Here is a 19,683-nt window from a genome sequence, read left to right as displayed (position 1 = left end):
AGCAAATTTCACCTGCAGTCCAGTTTCAGTTGCAAACCCAAAATACATTCTTCCAATTTCCCACTTTCGGGCTTCGAGAGCTCTCGCAGATGTACCACAACAGCTGCTCACAGGCTTTCTGAGGCACGTTGGTTCCCTCCCTCCCAACCACAAGACTCATCTGCCAAAACAGGGATGGAGCTGTCGATTCACAGCTGCCCCTTTTGGTGCAAGATTTTGGACGGGGGGGGTGTGACCCCCTGGAATTTTTACTGTCCTAAAACCTGGGGTTTATGGCTGTTTAAGGTCCTACCTTTGTATTTATGGCAGATGTTGCATTTCACCTCCACCTGACCAGGAGAAAAAGGGGTGTGAGATGATGAACAAAGTCAGCAGCACCTGTGATTTTTCACCATGTTCCACCTGTGGCTGGAGAAACCTTCTACTAAAGTTTTTGCCAGACTGGTGGGATTTCAAAGGGCCCTTTGTTGTCATTTCTGATGAAATTCTCTACCTTCTCAGCTATCAAATGTTCCTTAAGAGAAAGGAAGAGATGCAGAGGGAAAGACAAGATCTCCTACTCTCACACCCCCCACAGAAAACACACTCAGGCTCCATTCAGGTCCTTTTCCACTTTAAAACTTGAAGGACTCAGCCAGTTTTGGTCTCAGGAGATAAAATTTCTTTTATTACGAACATAAAAATTACAATTTTCATTCTACTTCTTTCCCCTCCCCAGCGAGGGATTTTCTCATTGCAAAAAAACCTTAATCCAAGTAAAAAAAGATAGAACTTTTGATATATACATAAATACACAATGTCTCTGTACACCTGTCATTCTGTACAACCAAGGTACCAGCAGAAGTGACAATGGCACACGCAGAGGATTTTTGAGAGATCTAATTTCAGACTGTCTGTCAGAAACACCTCCATTCTCACTGAAATAATTATTCCCTTTTCTCTTCCTCCTCCCTGGGTGATGGGGGAAGAGGGAAGCCTGGGAGGATTCTCTCACTGCATAGAGGTGAACATGAACACCTGGGGATCCTTGGGAGACTGGACCAAACCACAGGAGTCTTTTGTCAAAAAAATTTCCAGTATTTTCCCTAAGAAAATGTTGAAGGAAAATTAAAGCAAAGCCCTCCAGAACCAGCTCATAATTACAAAACTCCCCTCATCAGCCGTTTTCACTGCTGAAATAAAGTCTTCTGCTCAGGGGAAATAAAAGGGTGAAAAAAGAGGAACTTCTGTTGATAAAAGCACATATTTGAGAATGGATAAAATGAAAGAAATGTGATCACTAGCACAGCCTTGCAGCCTGCAATCAATGCAGCTTTATTCCATATTCCAAGTTCCAAAACAACTGGTGAAGGAGTGAACTCTCCAAGGGCTTGTGCTGAGTTGAAAGCAACAACAGAACTGAAAAGCAGCCTGAAGCAGCTGTGAAATGTTGCCAGTCCTTCTGCTGGAAAGTGATCTCAAAGCAGGGCAGGGTAAACACCACACTTAAGAGCTTTTAAGTCCCAAGTGCAGCTGCAGTCAGCAAAGTGAGAATAAAATGCCAACTTAGCTCTGTATTTACACTTCACTCCTTGCTGACACATCAGACACCTTGAGTTTATAAAAGAAAAGTCTGTTTGTTTTTATCTGCCAAGAATGCAAAGTAAGAAACCTCCCTGGGTTTCTTCTGTCTCTGTTAATACACATTCCTCAGAATTAAAGCCTGGCAGGGTTGATGGCAAAGTTTCCTTTCCTGCCTGCCAGGCAGCCACGCACCAGTGATGCCTTTGTGTTCTGCAGAGCCTGCAGGGCAGCAGGAAAAACCTGCTGTGCCCCAGCTCCAACCCTGGTGTCCCCCAGCTCTTCAGAGAGTCAATCCTGCCCACAGTGGAAACAAAGCCCAGTCCTCCCAGACAATCCCACCTGTGACCCCTTCAGTGCCTTTAGGACAACTGACCATCGGCCATTCCAAGGCAGCAGGAGAGCAAAGGGGGAGAGGGAGCACTGGAAACCAGGATGAGAGTGGAGTTCACTCTGCAGAGACCATTCCTGGGCCACTCAGTTGGATTGCCTCTCCTGAACCCTCCTTCTCTGAGCAGCCAGAGGAACTCCAGCCCCACCTCACTTCTTCCTGCGGATTTTGGGCTTTTTCACTGGCCGGAGGTAGGGATTGTCTATCACATTCTCCTCCCCATTCCTGCTGCCTGCCAGGGAGGTGTTCTGCTGTAACACTGAGGCGTTTTCCTTCTCAGGTCCTGAATCATCCTGTACAAAAAAACCCACAAACCCAAACAACCAGAGTTACGCAAAACAAGGCTTAGAAATCTTTCTGCCCAGAGGAGCTGTGGTTGCCTCATCCCTGGAAGTGTCCAAGGACAGGCTGGACGGGGCTTGGAGCAAGTTGGGATAGTGGAAGGTGTCCCTGCCCATGGCAGGGGGGTGGAACCAGGTGATGTTTGAGGTCCCTTTCAACCCAAACCATTCCGTAATTCTAAGTTCAAACCACACAACCTGTGGGCAGAAGAGACAATCAACAGCAGCACACAAGGAGCTGCATTAAGGGTGAGGCTTCCTGATTTCTAGCACAAGAAGATCCCCTGGGGAAGAACCAGGTTTGAGAAGCTCAGGGCAGCAGGGCCCAAGAGCTGTCTCAGGGGGCTGTACCGTGCTCATGTGCAGCGGGAGGTTCTCGGTGTCCGTCTGGTCGTCCTGCTCCGACGAATCCGTCTCTTCCATCTGCTGCATTTCCAGCTCAGAGGGGAGAAGAGCTGTCAGGTAGGGGACAGTGAAAGGCCTGGCAGCAATCACTGGAGTCAGGGAAAAGGCCACAGTCAGAGAGCTGGGAGAAAAACCCTCCCCTCAAAAATTAGGAAGCACAAAGAGAACGAACACTTTTGCTGGTTCTGGCTTAGAACACACACCACCTCTTCCTGCTGCTCCCAGGGATCAGGAACGAAATATGCTGTCCCTACAAGATAGCAGTCTCTAATTTCCTACTTTCTGAGGCCCCTTTATGTTTCCAACATTATTCCAACACGAAAAATCCCTCCTGACCTCCACAAAAGTTCCATTATGTCACAGGCTGAAGCATCACTTGGTCCCCCTCTCAGTTAACGCTGACACCTGTGCTGTCAGTGAGCCTTGGGAAGGTGGGAATTCTCAGCACTGCTCTGCAGTCAGAGAAACAGGAAAGCCTCCACTACCACTAAAATGTCAGAGACAAGAAATTACTTGTTCCAAGGTCACAGGGAGTGGAGTCAGGACTGGGATAAGCTTTGAATTTAGCCCCTCTCAGCCTTCTCCACGAGCAGAAGACAGTGAGCCATAGTGAGGGTAGAAGCCTTATTTTGGTTTTCATACAAAATTCAAATACGAATTTGTATTTTTAAATACAAAATTCCTCATTTCCTTCAGGGAATAACACAATGTGATCATTCACAGCTCACTCCCTGCAGCAGCAAGAACCCCAATGTGGGGGGGGGGATGCTCAGGGACACACATTTAGGGCACAGAGAGTCCCAGAAAACTCACGTGGGAACGTGCTGACGTCATCCTTGAAGAGGCTCTGGGTCTCCCCTGTCTTGGCCATGAAGCGTGTGAGGGCCCTCTCCACATCCCGCCGTTGGGAAGCCGCCTTTTCCCGCAGCACCTGGTAGTCGGACACGGGCTCCCGGTACGTCTGTGGAGCAGGGAGGGAAGGGAGGGAACAGCTCACGGTCAGAACACTGCAAGGCTGCAGGAGCTACAGGCAGGCTCTGACCTCTGCTCCTGACAGGCTTTTGGAGAGCTACAGATGTCCATCAGCCAGAAATCCAGGGATTCTGGATGATTTCTGGACAGCAAGGGACGTCCACAACCCAAGGAACGTATAAACCAGGAGAAGCAATGTTTTGGATGGACAGTACCAGCACTGCAGTAAAAACACACCACTCCTGCTGTTCTGGACTCCAGACAGCCCCCAAACAGCACAAAACTCCTGTTTTCACTCACCGGCGTCTTGATGTAAGTGTGGGGATCTGGGAACTCAGGGAAATGGCCGGGAATGTGGGAGGGGTGAGGCTTGTTCTGTCCAGCTGTCAGGGCCTTGGGGGTCACGGGCTGGTTTGTCACAGGAGCTACAGGAGTTCAAAAGCACAGAAATCAGGGGGGTTCCTCCTGCCCAGGGCCAGGCACAAAGTGCTGCTGCTGAGCTGGGCCCCAGATTCCCAGGCCCTGCCCAAGCACATCCCAGGAGGCTGTTTGGCATCCCAGAGGGGAACAGGGATCACTTGGCCCCTCCCTCCCATACAAGGAGAACAAAACCATCCCGAGGACTCTGGTGTGCAGTGAGGACACTGGTGAGAAGTGACTCTTCCTGCACCTATCACAGGGTCACTACCAAACTGCACTTCCAGGAGCTCTGGAATGAGTCACCCCTCTGGAAGCCAGCAGAGAGGAATGCCGGATTATTCCCGGCTTCCTGTGTAGCAGAAAGGATTTCCCACGCACGGGCAGTGATGACCATCCTCTGGGAGCGCTTGGCATACGCAGGAAGGGTTTCAACATTGAACCCTGGAACACAAAAGAGGAAACAGGAGTCACACCAGGAGTTTACCCTGCTCAAAAATCCCTTCTTTCAGGCTTCTCCAGAATTTTTCCAGGGGCTCCAAAGGGCATGAGAAGGAAAACCATGCACTGTATATATTCACACTGCACCATGCACCCTGCACGAGGCTCAGGACAGGGCTTAGAACACAAACCCCAGAGACACAGGGGACAGATTTTCCTACCAGCACAGCACATCCAAAGCTGGAATGAGCAGGAACAGCCAACTACTCACCCATTTCCACCAGAGTAACCACGATATCCGAGAGCGTGGGCTGGGTCCTGGCTGTGTGCTCACAGTAGGACTTGGCACTCCTTCCAATTTCTGAGATATCTGGGGGGACAAAACCACCACATATTTGATTCTTACAGTGCCCACACTTGTGTCAGCCCAAGCCCAGCTTCAGGGATGGGAATTTTTAACAGATTTGGCAAGGAATGAGAAACAGCTCCCTGAATGGAGCATCCTGCAACCTGGGCATTTAAAATTTGAGCATGGAGACATTAAAGACTAAAGAGTCAGATGTTCTCCACAAACGCAAAAGGCAAATCTGCATCACAGGCATGAAAAAAAAAACCCACCCAGAAGCTGATTATGTCTTGATTTCATAAAAATAAGTAGGTTCTCAGCATATCACCCAGAAAGAGAGGAACAGAGGCACTCCATGAACCAATGGCTGGAATTTTGTTGTTCCTCTGTTATTCTGGCAGCATCTCAGCACGTGGAGCCTCTGTGAGTATCTGATGAGTACCCACTGAGTAAGACAAATACATATTTTGGAGCTGGGGCAAACCCAAAGTGTCACAGAGGTGACTCCAGCCACCAACACTCCTAAAACACCCTTTAACACCAGATAACAAAAATGGGGAGAAAACCCCAACAAACTGAAGGAGCAGAGGGCAGTGTGAGGAGGGCCGGGGCACTCACAGCTCTGGATCATCTCGGTGAGCGTCTCCACCGCCGCCTTCTCGGCGCTCTCGAACCCCGCCTCGGTGAGCAGGGAGCTCACCACGACCTGCAGCGTCCGCCGCCGGGCCAGGTGGTAGTTGTCGGCCGGGGTGCCAGCCTGCTTGCTGCCAGGGCGCTGCCACACCCGGAACCGGCCTCAGCGGCACGGCACGGCCGGGAGGGCAGGGAGCAGGGAATGGGAAGGGAATGGCAAGAGACAGGGAGAAGGGCACGGGAAGGGGCAGGGAATGGGGATGGGAAGGGATACGGAGCAGGGCATGGGAAGGGGCAGGGAATGGGGATGGGATAGGGCATGGGAAGGGGCAGGGAATGGAAATGGGAAGGGACACGGAGCAGGGCATGGACAGGGACAGGGAGCAGGGACAGAGAATAGGAAAGGACAGGGAGCAGGGCATAGGAAGAGGCAAGGAATGGGAAGGGACAGGGAGCAGGGCATGGGAAGGGGCAGGAGCAGGGAATGGGAAGGGACAGGGGACAGGGAATGGGAAGGGACAGGGGACGGGAAGGGATAGGGGATAAGGAATGGGAAGGGACAGGGGACAGGGAATGGGAAGGGACAGGGGACAGGAAGGGACAGGGGATAAGGAATGGGAAGGGACAGGGGATAAGGAATGGGAAGGGACAGGGGACAGGGAATGGGAAGGGACAGGGGACAGGGAATGGGAAGGGACAGGGGACAGGTATTGGGACAGACCCAGAAGTAGGTAATGGGAAGGGTTTGGGAACAGTAATGGGAAGGATTAAGAGCAAGTGATGGGAAGGGGCAGGGAACAGGTGCTGGGAAGGGTCTGGGAGCAGGTACTGCCCTGGCACCCCCAGGGAATGGGGACAAGGGTGGGCTGAAGGACTCAAGGGCAGGAACACACGCACATGTACCTCAGCATGGACACACGTGCACACACATGTGCACACACATGTACGCACAAGTACATTTAAATCCCCCCCGGATGCCTTTGGGCCGCGGCCCCTTTAAGAACCCGCCGCACGCGCCAATCAAACCCCGCCCCCCTCCGGGCCCTTCAGCCAATCAGCGCCTCCCTCCCTCGGGCCATCGCCCCCGCTCCCCGCGGCCGGACCTGGGCCTGCCCCGCTCCCCGGGGGCACCGGGCACTGCCGCTCCGCCCGACCCCGCCGCCGGCCCCGCCACTGCGGCCCCGAGCCCCGGGGACGAGCCGCCCTCACCGTGCCGGAGCCGCCGGACGCCGCGTCGGCCATCTTGGAGCCATGTGGAGCTGTGCGCATGCGCCAGGGGCGCTGCGAGGACGGGCGGGCGCGCGGGGCACTGTGGGAGTTGTAGTTCGGGCAGGGAGGGAGCACGTGGGCGGCGGCAACAGCTGGATCCACCGGCACACCTGGATCCCTGCACACCTGGGTGTCACATACACACACCTGGATCCCTGCACACCTGGGTGTCACATACACACACCTGGATCCCTGCACACCTGGATCCCACACACACACACCTGGATCCCACCCGCACATCTGGATCCCCCCATCCAGTCCAACCCCCCTGCCAAGGCAGGGTCACCTGCTCCAGGTGACCCAGGGATGTGTCCAGGTGGGGTTTATAATGATGATAATTGGGTGTTATAATGTCCAGGTGGGATTTATTGTGTCCAGGTGAGGTTTATAATGATGATAATTGGGTGTTACAATGTCCAGGTGGGATTTATAATGAAGACAGTTCAGCTCTAGGGCAAGGGGACCTCGAGGTTTTTTCCAAGTCAGCAATGTCTGCACAAACACTCCTTCTATCCCTCTGCCCCCTCGACATCCTGATTTACTGCGTCCCTAAGGCTTGTTAATTCCGGGATGTCCTGGAGCCAGGGGTGGAACTGCTGCCTGTGCCTCTGAGCAGCTCTCCCTTCCTGCTGGTTAGGCTTGAAAGCACACAAGTTCTTCCATCAAAGAACATCCTGACTCGAGCCAATCCTGTCATATTCCACGTTGTACAGCAAGCCCAGCCCCTGCCTCTGCAGGGTGACCAGGAACACAAACCTCCTGCCCCGGCATCTCGATCCCACTCGGAAATGATTTACTAAACCCCCTCTGGAAGCCCCAGGAGCCCTGTAACCATGGGAGCAGCGAGGGTTTCCTGTTGTAAGTACTGTGTGTTCTGAGCTGCTCCTCGGTGTGACCGCCTCGTGTACTCACGCGTCCGTGATCAAAGCTTTGCTCTCACCAAAGTGTTTCACAAAGACAGCACAGGAAACCACCCCCCCCCCCAGCTCCCACCCCTCGCTTCCTGTTTTAGCACATGTGTGGGAGAGCAAGAACGGCGTGAGAACCAATTGCTGCCCGTGAGAGGGAGAGGGGGAAAAAGTGATGTAAACAACAGCTGCCACGCTGGGAATTAAAGGTCCTGAGTGCACCGGGGCTGGGTGGCAGCACAGCTCCCACAGGCTGCTGGTCCTCGCCTGCAGGAGCACCAAAACCCCTGCAAAGACAGGGAGAGGAGGAGGCAGAGGAAGGGGGAGGTTGGATCGTTCCAGGCAAATGCACCTGCTGGAGCAAAGCAAACTTCTTGATCACCAAAGGTAGGAGGCAAAGTTGTCTCAGGGGCTGCCAGTGTGCTGAGGGGGGAAATCTGCCTTCTGGGTTCAGGGATGACAGAGCTGTGGGCAGGGCTGGGGGGGCAGGATTGTGCCAGGGATGTTCAAAATTCCCTGGAATGGCTGGGGGGGGAATCTGGAGGTCTGGCTGTGGTGTGTTCTGCCAGGCTGTGATGCCACCCTGTCCCCTCAGCAGGGAGGGGTTTGCGTGCCAGGGCTGGGGGTGCAGGGGCAGCCCAGCGTGGGCTGAGGGGATGGAGAGCCGAGTTCAGAGGTAGGAACACACGATCCCAGACTGGTTTGGGCGGGAAGAGACCTTGAAGATATCCAGTGCCACCTCCTGCCACGGGCAGGAACACCTCCCACTAGCCCAGGTTGCTCCAAGCCCTGTCCAACCTGGCCTTGGACACTTCCAGGGATGGGACACCTGTGCTGAGACACTGAGCCCTCCAGCTGAGGAACTTGAGGTGCGTTCAGAGCTGATAAAAAGCAGCAGCTGACATTGAAATACTGCTGTTGGTGGCTCAGTGCCCTTGGAAAGCTCCCCCAGAGCAGTGCTGTCCGTGTGGGATCAGCACAAGCAGGGTACTCCCAGCCTGGCAGAAGATCCCGAGGTGTGCCCTGGTTGGAGCAGTTGGTCCCCGAAGGAGGCAGGTGCCCTCCTGCCCAGGTCTGTCCCAGCCCTGCTGCCACCAGAGGGCACGTGGTGACCACGATGTCCTCATTTCTGAGCCACCCCGTTCGGCAGCCAAAATCACCCACAGTGAAGTCACGTAGATCCTCTCCCCCCCTCAGCTGCGAGGGTGCCACCAAAAGCTCCTCTGAGCCCCCCAGATTCCTTGACTGACCAGATCTGGGGGGGTTTGTGGTGCAGTTTGATAAGGACAAACACTTGACAGGCAAAGGAAGCTGCTGCTGCTGGGCAAGGAGGGAATAAACTGCTCCTCTGAGAAGGTTTTGGGGTTTTTCCCCCCTAAGGACATTGGCCTGTGCCTTGCAGGGATGAAAACTCAACCACAGGGAGGTTACAGCGTTGGGGCTGCTGGTTCTTGTTATTTCGTTTACAGTTTTGAGGAAGTTTTTATATTTGGGAAACATTGTTTGTTTTAGTCCAGAGCAGCAGTGGTGTTGTTGTTGGCAATGTACCTGGGGGGTTGTTCAAGGCTCTCTAAGTAAAAGATTTCTTGCCGGGTCTGTTGTTTGGTAGAGGAGGCTGATCCAGAAAGGATTTCCCAGCGAGGTGTGGGGGTGTGGATAAACTCTCTGGATAGTTCTGAGAGGTCCCTTCTGGAATTTATACTCAATTTCCAAAAGATGCAACAGGCACAGGGAGTGGAGGAGAGTTTCCAGAGTGCAAAACACCTCTCAGGGTGTGAGTTAAGTGTTCCAGGGTGGAATTTTCAGAGTAAAGCTTGGAGAGGTTTAGTCAAACCTCCAAATAACCACAGGGGAGAAGGTGTCTGTGGTGGAGGCTCTTTGATCTCACAGAGACATAACAAGATCCAGGTGCTGGGAGTGCAGAGCAGCACTGGGAGAGCACGAAATCAGCTGCACCCCTCGCAGGGGAAGGGGATTGGGCTCCTGGAGGGTGCAGCGTGCTCCCTAAATGCCAGGCTCCACAGGAAAACTGCCTGTCTTTGGAGAGTGTTGTTGTTTATGGGCAGATAAACTGGACAGGTGTTCCCAGCCAGTCCCAGCTGGGTCCCTTCCCAGCTTGTCCTGGCAGTGTCCATGCTGGAGTTTGACCCCAGAGGGTCCCTGGCTCAGCTCCCCCCACCCCGTGTCTCCCTCAGCAAGTCTTGCTCCATAAGGATGAGCCTGTAGGAGCAAGGAGGTCCCAGGAGCTCTGTCTGGCTGGGCTGGGATGTCAGAGCATCTTTCCTGCTCCCATCACCCGTCCCTGGGGTGATTGGTGTTTGCTGGGCCTTTTATTTCAACATTCAGCCAATGTGCAAACTGTCCCTTCCCACTGCCCCCTGAGTCAGGGCCATATCTAATCCTCCAGGCATGTCACCCCCACTCCAGGCTGGGCAGAGCCTCTGCTGTGGATCTTGCTCAGCTCTTCCTGCCCCCCCAGTGACTCAGGGGATGTTCTGCTCCTCCTGTCCCTCTGCCCCAGCTCTGGGGTCCAAAGGTGATGAGGAGATGGGTTAAAGCTGTATTTGTGCAACTGGTTTCGCGTGAACTTTGTTTTCTGAGGAAATTCTGAGGTGTTGTTTTGCTGAGAGAACAGGCAGAGGAGCCCCCCAGGTTTAGGGGGTGCTCCCCAGGGCAGATTCCTGCAGAAAACATAACGAGGTCTCTGCCCAGACTTCCCATCCTGGCTTTGGGCAAAGTGCTGCTGCTGTGCCTTGCCCCTGCTGCAGTCCCTTGGGATCAGGGATGCTCTGGACCATCCCGTCCCCAGCAGTGTCAGGGACAGCTGGTGGCACGTTTGGCACAGCCAGGACTGGCCTGGCCCAGCCTCTCTGCCTTGTGCAGGGGTGATGATGAGCTGGCCCCTTGGGGGATCCTTCAAACCAGCTGGAGGGACTCTGGGAGAGGGGACACTGCCTCTGCCTCATCCCTGGCATGGACTGAACCCTCCTCTTCTCACTCACTGACTGAGCAGGTGCCAGTACAAGGTGTGGTCACAGCAAACCCAAATTATCCCTCTTTGCTGACCCCTCTGGCCACACGGGGCATATTTTGCCTGGGGCCATGAGCCCATTCCCCACCTCAGGGGGGGCTGCCTGTATTTAAATGTCATTTCCAGAGGCTCAGAGGTTCGGGCTGTCAGAGGAAGTGCTGCACACACAGAGGGCACCCTCGGAACGCAGATGGCAGTGAAGCCAGGCCAGTGCCTGCTGCTGCACACCCCTCTGGCTCACACCTTGCCAGGTGAAGCCCCCTGTGCTCCCAGAGAGCTCCGTGCTGTGTGTTCCCGTGGGATTGTGCAGAGGGAGGTGCTGGTGGCCCCAGGGGGGTCACATTTCCCCCCCTCCCGGAGCAGGAGCCTCACACAGGGCACTCCCCACACTGGGGTTTCTCTGCTGGCTGTGCCAAACCCCACTGGCACTGCAGGAAACCACAGCCAGGGTGGTGCCTCCTGGGGCAGGCACAGGGGAAGGAATCCTGCTGCTCCATGCACGGCCCAGGGATGGGGATGGGGGTGGGATGGGCTGTGGGCAGCTCCCACATTCCCCCTGGAGCATCCAGGGCCAGCTGAGTCATTCCTGCAGTGGATCGTGGGCTGACCTGGCTCTGCTTCACAAGGTTTGGGAAACCCTCCTGGGCCGTGGTGGTGCCCGTGGGTCCTGTCTGAGCATCTCTGAGGGGCAAGGGGAGGGTTTGGGGGGGTTTGAGGAGCCTCAGACATGGACATGGCTGGTAAATCCTCCCAGGTTGGACTTGGGGGGTCTGGGGGATGTGGTGCAAAATTCCTCTGCTGCTGGGAACTGAGCAGAGCCTTGGAGGGCCTGGCTCTGCTCGTGGGCTTTGTGTCTGACAGTGACCTTCCCCTGCTGAGGGTGTTCTTACCCACCTTTGAAATGGGGTGGGGGGAAACAGTGAAGAGCCAGCAGTGGTTTGACTGGAAGAGTTGCAGAGTTGGGCAAATGCTTGGAGTTCCAGGAGGGGGGTGACAATAACGGGGTTGAGAGGGACAGTTGTCACCTTTTCTTGCCCATTAAATCTGTCATTTTAATCTACTGGTGTTTCTTAGCAAAGCACTTTGAGCAAATGCCTGTATCCACAAATCTGAGCCCAGAGGCTGATGAAAGGCACTTTTTTCTTCCCAGTGGGATCCTGGAAATACAGAAGCAATAGCAATGGATGAAATGTAGGGACTTGTGTGAACTTATTGGACCCTCTCAACAGCTCAAGCTGAGTTTAGAGCTCGGGTTTGGACCAATTCTTGTTTGATCAAATCAGCTCCTTGTCCCCATTTTCAGATGAAATGAAAATTGTCCCTATCAGGGCAAGAAGCTGATAAAAGATTCTTCCTAAGAACAAAGCCTGAGGTTGATTCATCTGTGCTCAAAAAAAAAAAAAAAAAAAAGGATCTTCAGGGAAAGGGGAGGCTTCTTGGGAAAAAATCCTGAAATAGGCTGTTTGGAAAGTGAGGTTTGTTAAATCACTTGAATAACATTAGTTTTCTTTCAAGGACTTTTTTTTTCCTGCCCCCTCAAAAAATGGCTTTTTTACAGCCCTCCTTGACTTCAGGAGGAACCCTGTTGCTAAAAATCATAGACCCTTCAAAAAAGGATTCCTTTGCTGGTGTGGAGGTGCATTCAAACTGGAATTAGGTGCTTAAGGATCTTTGTGCAAATGGATGGAGAGACCTGGCTGGGTCTGTACATCCTCCTCCCTCTACCTGTGCCCATGGAACAGTCCCATTGTCCAGGTGGGAGGTGCAGCCAGGCTGCTCCAGGAGAAGCCTTGGGCATTGGAAACACCCTCTCTACCCTCTCCCCTCCTTGAGAGGAAAGGGAGACTCCTGGTCATGTCATGAATAAGCCTGAGCTGGGAAAACTTCTCCAGAGGGCTCTTGCCAACCCAAAGGTCTGTGGAGGTCCTGAATCAGCCAGAGGGAACCCAGAGCTGAATCCCCCCAGAGCTCTGCAGCCCTCGGGGGGTTCTGACACCCCTCCAGCCCAGCCTGGCAGGGCAGTTTGGTCTCTGGGGGCTGCAGGAGCAGCAGTGAGACACAAGGGGTGAGGCAGAGATAGGGGGTGGCAGCAGCTGTTCAGGATGTGCCGCTGATTCCGTGACATCTCCCGCCCTTTTTGGACATCGAGAGTTTGGAGCAAGGCAGAGAGAAAGGAGGAGCAGCCCCTGATAAAGGTCCCTGGGGGTGTCCCCTGTGCCCCACAGCCCCGGGGAGCTGCCCCAGCTGGGAGGCCACGATAGGTGCTGTGTGTTCACCTCCCTGCCCGGGCACAGGGACAGAGATCAGCCCCCTCCTCCCTCACGGCTCCGTCTCCTCCTCTCTCTGGCTGAAGGTTTCTCCAAAACCTCCCTTAACTTTCCCTGGCAGAGTTTCTGCCTTGGCTGCACTCGCTGCCCCTCTTGTGCAATGCCCTGGGGAGTGGCCTTGGTCCCTCTGAGGGTCCCACCTGGGGATGGTGGGCTGGGAAATCCCTGATTCCTCCGTCCCAGGAAAGGCAGTTTTGAAGAGACAGGGAAAAAACTGAGCGAAGACATCCCTGGGCAAAGTTTCCCTCTGTGTCACTTGGGTTTGGTGTGAGGAATTCCACCGAGCCAAGGGGATTCTGGGGTCACCCCAAGAACTGATCTGAGCGAGTTTTCTGTGGCTGTGGAACTGTCCAGTTTGGCTGGAGGGAAGGAGATGGAGGGGACAAGGCTGATGTTGGCCCCTGGAGATGGGGAAGAGCAGGGCTGTGCTGGGAAAGGCTCCTGGCTGAGCTCTGCCCACACTTCTCAGGGAGGGTTGTGTTTGTACAGGGGGCACGTGGAGCCTGGCAGAGCAGCCACTTCCTCAGCCTCACCACCAGCAGGGTCTGTTCTGGGCTAAAAAGGCTCTGAAGGGCTGAGTTCCCACGGGGGGCACGGGCCACGCTCCACGTGCACACAACTGTCACCACGGGGCACCTCGCTGGGTTTGCCCTTGGTCTGTGAGGAGGGGAGGCCCCACATCTGGCTGTGGCGGTTGAACAGGCTCGATTTAATCACAGCCCCGGGGAGAGCAGGGCAGGGGGCTCAGGAGGGAGCACAGGGCACCTGCTCCCCAGGCAGCACCACCCAGCCCAGGGGGAAGGGAAGTGCCCGGATCCTGCCTGGGGAAGGACAGTGGGATGGCTGGGACCTTGTGCCCAGCTCTTCTGCAGTGGCAGGGACGTGGCAAAGGAGCCAGGCCTGGCAGGGAGGGTTTGGGCAGCTCCTTATCGTGGTTTCCAAAGGGGTGTTTGCAGGAGGGTGTTGAGTGATGGGACAAATCCGGTGTCCCAGATCCTGGAAAACGTGGAATCTCTTCCCCTGCAAGCAGGCTGTTCCTTAACTGCCTGCTGGGGCAGCAGGAGCAGCTCGTGTGTGGATGGCTGAGCTGGAGCTGTGGCTGCTGCATTTCCCTCTGCTCTGCCCCAATGTCAGGTCTTGAAGGAAATGGGTGAAAAAAGGCTGAAAACTGCCCTGGTTTGGGACATTTTTCCTGCCTATCTTGGATGGCAAAACTGGGACTTCCCAAACTGAAGCCCCCAGGCCAAATCTTTTTGAGACCCTTCACAAAGAGCCAGGGCTGTGCTGACCCTCTGAGCAAACCAAGGGGATGGTTCTCTGGGATGTCCCGTGTGCCAGGGGGATTCCTGACCATGGATCAGTGGCTTCCCTGGGCTCTGCAGTGCTGGCCTACATCTCTCCAGCCCCAGGCTGGCAGGGGACAGGTATTTGGGTCCCTGGATCTGTTCCCAGCTGCAGAAGTGACTCTCACTTAGGCTGGGTGGAAAATACCCTGAAAAGAGGTGAAACTTGGCTCTTTGGTGAGGAGCCCCTCGGAATCAAGATTTGGGGGCTGGAACCCAGAACTGGGAAAGCCTTTGCAATCACCAGGGAGGTGGATCTTCCCAGCAGGAGCCAAGTGTTTTGCTGACAGGGTGATGGGGTTTGCCAGACACTGCTTTTTTCCCCCTCTCTGCTCCCCTTTGGCAGTGGGTGGACACTGAGGGAGCAGCTTTTCCAAACCCCCCCTTTCCTCCATCCCCTCCTCCTTCCAACCTGGTTATTGATGAAATTTGACATGTGATAGGTCCCAAGGCAAAAGCCACATCACAAGAGAACATGAGCAAGAGCTCAGGGAACAAAAAGTCCCCAAAGATCTGAGCAAGGTGAGACCAAGGGATCTGGTGTCAGCCCCTGGCCCGGGTGCAGCTGGAAGGGACCTTCTGGAAAGGGTTAATGCCAGGACCTCTGCGAGGCTCTGGAGCCCTTTGAGCAGCGGTTTTGAAATCTGATTTTCTTTTTTGCAACCAAGTGAGGTTTTTATCAACTTCCTATGTGAGAGCAGAAGTTGGAGCGGGTGCAGGGAGGCTGCTGCAGGAGCCTGCCCTGGCCCCTGCCCCTGGCCCTGCAGTGCAGGAACCTCAGCTTGGGCAAACGGGAGGTTCAGGGCAGGGAACAACCCCAGAGCTCAAACATATGAAGTGTCTTGCTTTGTTCTTTGCATCAGAGCCCAGGCCAGCCCTGCTGCCTGTGGAGGTCACTCGCTGGTCTCATCCCACCTGAGTGCAGGGCGTCCTTGGGCTGTGCCAAATTCCTTGGCAAAGCAGCAAAGCAACTGTTTGTGCCCCTGCCTGGAATGCCCAGGGGCTGAGACTTGCACTGGTGCCTGAACTCCCAGATCAGACAAGGCCCAAACCAGCTCTGGGCTGGGTTTGTAGCCAAACCCCCCCTGTATCAGCCCTGAGAGAGGGGAGGAGCAGCATCCCCGTGGAGACACATCCATCCTGCACTCCTGGCCCTGGGAGGCGTTTTGCTGGCACGAGGCTGGCAGTGGAGCTGGGGGATGTGAGTCTGCAAGCTCCAGCCCAGGAGCTCTGTGCACTTTGTGTTACTCCTTTCCACAGCAGCTGGGGATTTGTCTTCCAAGGGCTTTTCACTTGGAAAAAGCCTGTTCTGAACTCAGGTATTCAGGGGCTGGTGCTTTTCAGGCCAGCTCAGGTTTCCATGTGCACATGTTTTATGGGGGAGCTGGGCCCAGGCAAGCACAGATGGACTCCAGGCTTATGGAAAGTACCTTCCAAACCAGTCCTGGGTGAATTTCCAGCCTGAGCCAGGAAATAAATAAATAAAGTGGGAGGTTTGCCCTTTTCTTTGGCTGATGTATTTAATTGCATTGACAGGCAGAGCCCAGGTCAGCCTCCCCACTGGAAATACCCCAGAAAGTCTCAGATTTTCAGAGATTTCCCCAAATTCTTCATCCGGGGAGAGGATGGTTTTTATCTTTACCTCAGCAGTTTTCTGTCCTCCTGCACAGAGGGAGCCAGGCCACCCCTCCAGCCTGCTGGGTACAGGTGTGCAGGTCACTTATCCCGAGTTGTGTGGCTTGGCCAACGCAGGGAATGACGAAATCCCAATATTTGGGATGCCCCGAATCCCGAGTGCCATCAGGGCGAGCCCAGGGTTCAGCAGAGGGGATGCTCAGCCCTGGCATCCCAGTGACATGCAAACAGCTGATGGGGTGTGAGAGCAGCAGGGACAGCACCAGGGTGGGGAGAATCTGTGGGAAACTGCTGCCCAGAGCTGTTGTGTAACACTCCTGCCCTGCCTCTCTTCAAAGGCCTTGTGCCACGTTCTTCTGCCTCACTTTCAGTTGGTTTTCAACTCTGATGCAACTGTTAAAGCCCTGTGAAAGCTTTGCAGAGCTCAGGGTTCAGCCCAGGGCGTGAGCAGAGCTCGGAGGCGGCTCAGGACCCCCGGCAGGATCTCTGCTCTCAGCAGTGGTTTGCAGGTTTAGCTCAAAGCACCCAGACACATCTTCAGCACCTCCTGTGCCTGCAAGGGCCTGGCTGAGCCAGGGCTGCAGGTGTGAGGCTGCCAAGACACGGGGAGGGGAAACTGCTCTGCCTTCAGGGCTGCCCTGCTCTCCTCAGCTGTGCATCCGACCATCAGCCTCTGCAGGTGAGCAGAGATCGTTGCTGAGCATCTATTTTTCTCCCTAACTTTTACCCTGCAGGAAGTAAATAAGCGCTTATGAATACTTTTAACGTGTTTGTCAGGTTAAAATAGGTTTGTTTGGATGGGCTTTGTGCCACACGTGGGGACCAACCTCAGTGGGGGCTGCGGGGGATGACTGGTGGCAAACACCAGCCCTGCCTCTGAACCTTTTCTACCCTGCTGTCCCTGCTCTTGGCACCCAGGAAAGGAGCCCTGCAGCCCTGCCACCAGCAGCCACAGGGTAACCATCCTGCCTGTGGGTGTGGAGGGGGCTGAGGGCTCCCCTGTTTGTGTCACAGAAGGAATCATCCAGGATTTTGGTGGTTATAACTACAGAACTTAGGGCTTTGGTCTGTCTTGCAGCATTTCCTAACCCCATCTAGTAGGAGAGTCCTGTCAGGATAAATACACAGTCCATGGTTTATAGGTTATTACTAATTAGGGTCATGTGGGTAATCTCCTCTAGTTTATGCCTGAAGAAGAGGGATCTGCTCTTTCCCTGGATGTCACACTGGTCTCCAGAGCTGAGCCAGCTCCTGACCCAAGCAGGAGTTTCCAGGGCATGTTGTGAGCCTCTGGTTGGTGTGTTCAGAGCAAGAGCTGACACTTGGATGAATGTGTCTCCCCTCTCTCAGACAGATCACAATCTCTGTCCTGAAACAATTCCTGCAGACACTTGGCATCCCTTCATACCAACCCAGGAGCGGGGGACAGTGGGACAGAGGAGCTGCCCTGGCAGGGGGCTGAGCAGTCACTCCAGGAGGAGTGCAAATATGAATACTGGAGGTTATTTCCAGTCCCTTATGTGCTGTAGCAGCCCCAGCAAAGCACTGACACACCTGAACAGGCAGATTGGACCCCCTGGGGGAAGGGAGGGGGCTGAGCCAACCCATGGGGTGTCCCCTTGAAAACCTGCAGTTCCGTGGCACAGCTGCCTCTGGAAGTGCCCTCAGCTCTTCCCCCCCTTAATCTTCTCTGTGTGCAGGGGCCTGAGCCTGATGATACCTCAGGGCAGCCTCTCCCCCTTGCCTGGGCATGGGAAGGCAGTGCCAGGGGCTCCCAGCAGCTCTATCAGTCCCCAGCCCCTCGCAGTTGTTTGTCTCATTTCTCTTTTGAGAGCAGCTGGATTCCAAGAAACCCAGGCAGGGAGGCAGGAGCACAAAAGGGCCTTTTGCTTATCTGTGACCTGTCTGGTGGCAGGGAGGCCACAGGGCCCTGATAACCCCCCGGGCTGGGATGCAGGATTAGGCACCGAGGTGCATCTGCAAAGATCTGGGGGCAGCCAGACGTGGCACAGCTCCCCAGGCACTGCTCCCCGAGCAGCACAGCTGCCTTCCCACAGAACTGAGGCTCCTGGGGGAGCTACCTGGGCTCTGGAAGTGTGACCTGAGTCTCTGTGGAGCTGCCTGTTGGTGTGACACTCGGGGCACTGTCCCACCGGGGCACCTCCACCTGGTCAGCCAGGCTTGGCTGAAGTCAGGGAAAGGATGAAGAGTTTATGGGAAAGGGGGGACAGGCACACACAGCTGGCTTGTTTCTTTAGCAAACAGGGCCAGAAGTGCTGAAACGTCTCGGGTTCGTCCTGATGGAGAGCAGGAGGATTTTTGTGGGATGGGAGGAATGTTTGCTGCCCAGCTCCAGTCCACCCACTGTGGTGAGCCTGGGCTGGAGCAGCAGACAGGGCACCACAGGCTGGGTTCGTGTCCTGCAGCCTCAGTCAGAATTCCCCTTCATGGGCATCGCAGCCCAATCCTGCTCCTCCACAAAGGACGGGCAGCCCAGCCTGGCCTGGAGGTGAACAACAGGAGAGATCAGCTGGGCACAGTATAACACAGTTATTCTCAGGTAGAAATATCAAACCCTTCCCAGCCTCTTTGGAGAAAAACATCCTCTGAAGTCTCGTGTTTTGCTGAGGCCTCCCTGTCTCTGGAGCCGTGGTGGGCGGAGGGACAGATCCCCAGTAAGATGCTGGGAGCCACACCCTGCCAGCCCAGTGCCCTGGCCTGGGGTGACTCAGGGCCAGCTGGGGTGTAGCCTCTGATGGTTATCTTCATCTGCCCTTGAGAATATTACTATTTTTCCCCAGCTTGTTTTCTGGTCCCCCCAGTGTTTAGGCTCCCAGCTCTGATTTCCGTTTTAATTAATTGCAGGAGTCTCAGTTTCTGTGTTTCTCATAATAATGAGCATTTCTTTATTCCAGCTCTTGCCTATGCAGCACGAAGTGTGTGCTCCCAGCAGGGCTGAACCTCTGGGGCTCAGGAGATGGAGATCTGGGCTGTGCTGCAGCGTGTCAGGGGTTCCTGAGCTGGGGGAGCTCTGTTTGCCAGCACAGTCAGAGCAGCAGATGCTCCCACACAAATATGGTTGTGCTTTACATCGACACAGTTTATTTTACATAGATACTGATTTAAATATAGTTATACTTAAGTGGTTCTGCCACCACAATATCCTTTGCGTGGCGGAAGGAGCAAAGCTTTGATCTGGATGGAGCCCACCTGAGCCTGAGCCTGAGCTGGCCTAACTCTCTCCCAGGCACAGCTTCTCCTGTGGGCACCCTCTGCAGCCAGGCAGGTCCTGTCCCTGGCCTGGCAGAGTTTATCCCCTCAGGCTGGGGCAGGGACAGCGGGACAGACCCTTTGGCAGCCGTGGGACTTCAGTGGCTTCACCCAGGACACAGATCCCACCTGTCCCTGCTTCCCTGGGCTCTTGGGTTCTCAGGCAGATCCTTTGTTTCTGCCTTATCTAGCAAGGTTGGCACCTCCTGAGCCTCTCCCTGTGTGTGTCGGGGCCCAAAGGGCCCTGGTTTTGGGGTAGGAGGTGATTTATACCCCTTGTAAGGCTGTTGGTTCCCAAATCCCAAATCCTGGAGCTTGTGCCACCCCTTGGAGCAGGCAGCCCACTTCAAAGTCCTGCTGGGAATTGTCACTGCAAAAGCCAGCACTCGGCTAT

At 54.8% G+C, this 19,683-nt stretch overlaps 2 protein-coding genes across 3 annotated transcripts in view; one reads left to right on the top strand and one right to left on the bottom strand.

The window, feature by feature from the left end:
• Positions 1-209: 209 nt before the first annotated feature.
• On the bottom strand, positions 210-6,775 carry TAF8 (TATA-box binding protein associated factor 8). The gene is made up of 8 exons (XM_051808971.1): positions 6,716-6,775; positions 5,492-5,648; positions 4,799-4,897; positions 4,468-4,530; positions 3,970-4,094; positions 3,511-3,658; positions 2,644-2,786; positions 210-2,244 (listed from the first exon to the last, which is right to left on the bottom strand). The coding sequence occupies exons 1-8, from the start codon at positions 6,773-6,775 to the stop codon at positions 2,101-2,103; spliced, it is 939 nt and encodes a 312-aa protein (XP_051664931.1). The 3' UTR covers positions 210-2,100.
• Positions 6,776-7,103: 328 nt separating this feature from the next.
• The window catches only part of CCND3 (cyclin D3), a 35,677-nt gene continuing 23,097 nt past the window's right edge, over positions 7,104-19,683 (top strand). The window contains exons 1-2 of one of the 2 annotated variants that reach the window (XM_051808975.1): positions 7,104-7,153; positions 7,196-8,070. The gene's annotated coding sequence lies outside the window, so the exon portion shown is untranslated. Of the gene's footprint in view, positions 7,154-7,182; positions 8,071-19,683 lie in introns of those variants that run through there. The other variant, XM_051808976.1, reaches the window with a different exon arrangement.

The sequence above is a fragment of the Manacus candei genome, unplaced genomic scaffold (genome assembly GCF_025592945.1).
Source record: "Manacus candei isolate 608988 ecotype Guabito, Panama unplaced genomic scaffold, ASM2559294v1 h1tg000073l, whole genome shotgun sequence".
Lineage (NCBI taxonomy): Eukaryota > Metazoa > Chordata > Aves > Passeriformes > Pipridae > Manacus > Manacus candei.
The sequence above is the reverse complement of the archived record's forward strand: the minus strand, read 5'-3'. Positions and strand labels throughout refer to the sequence as shown.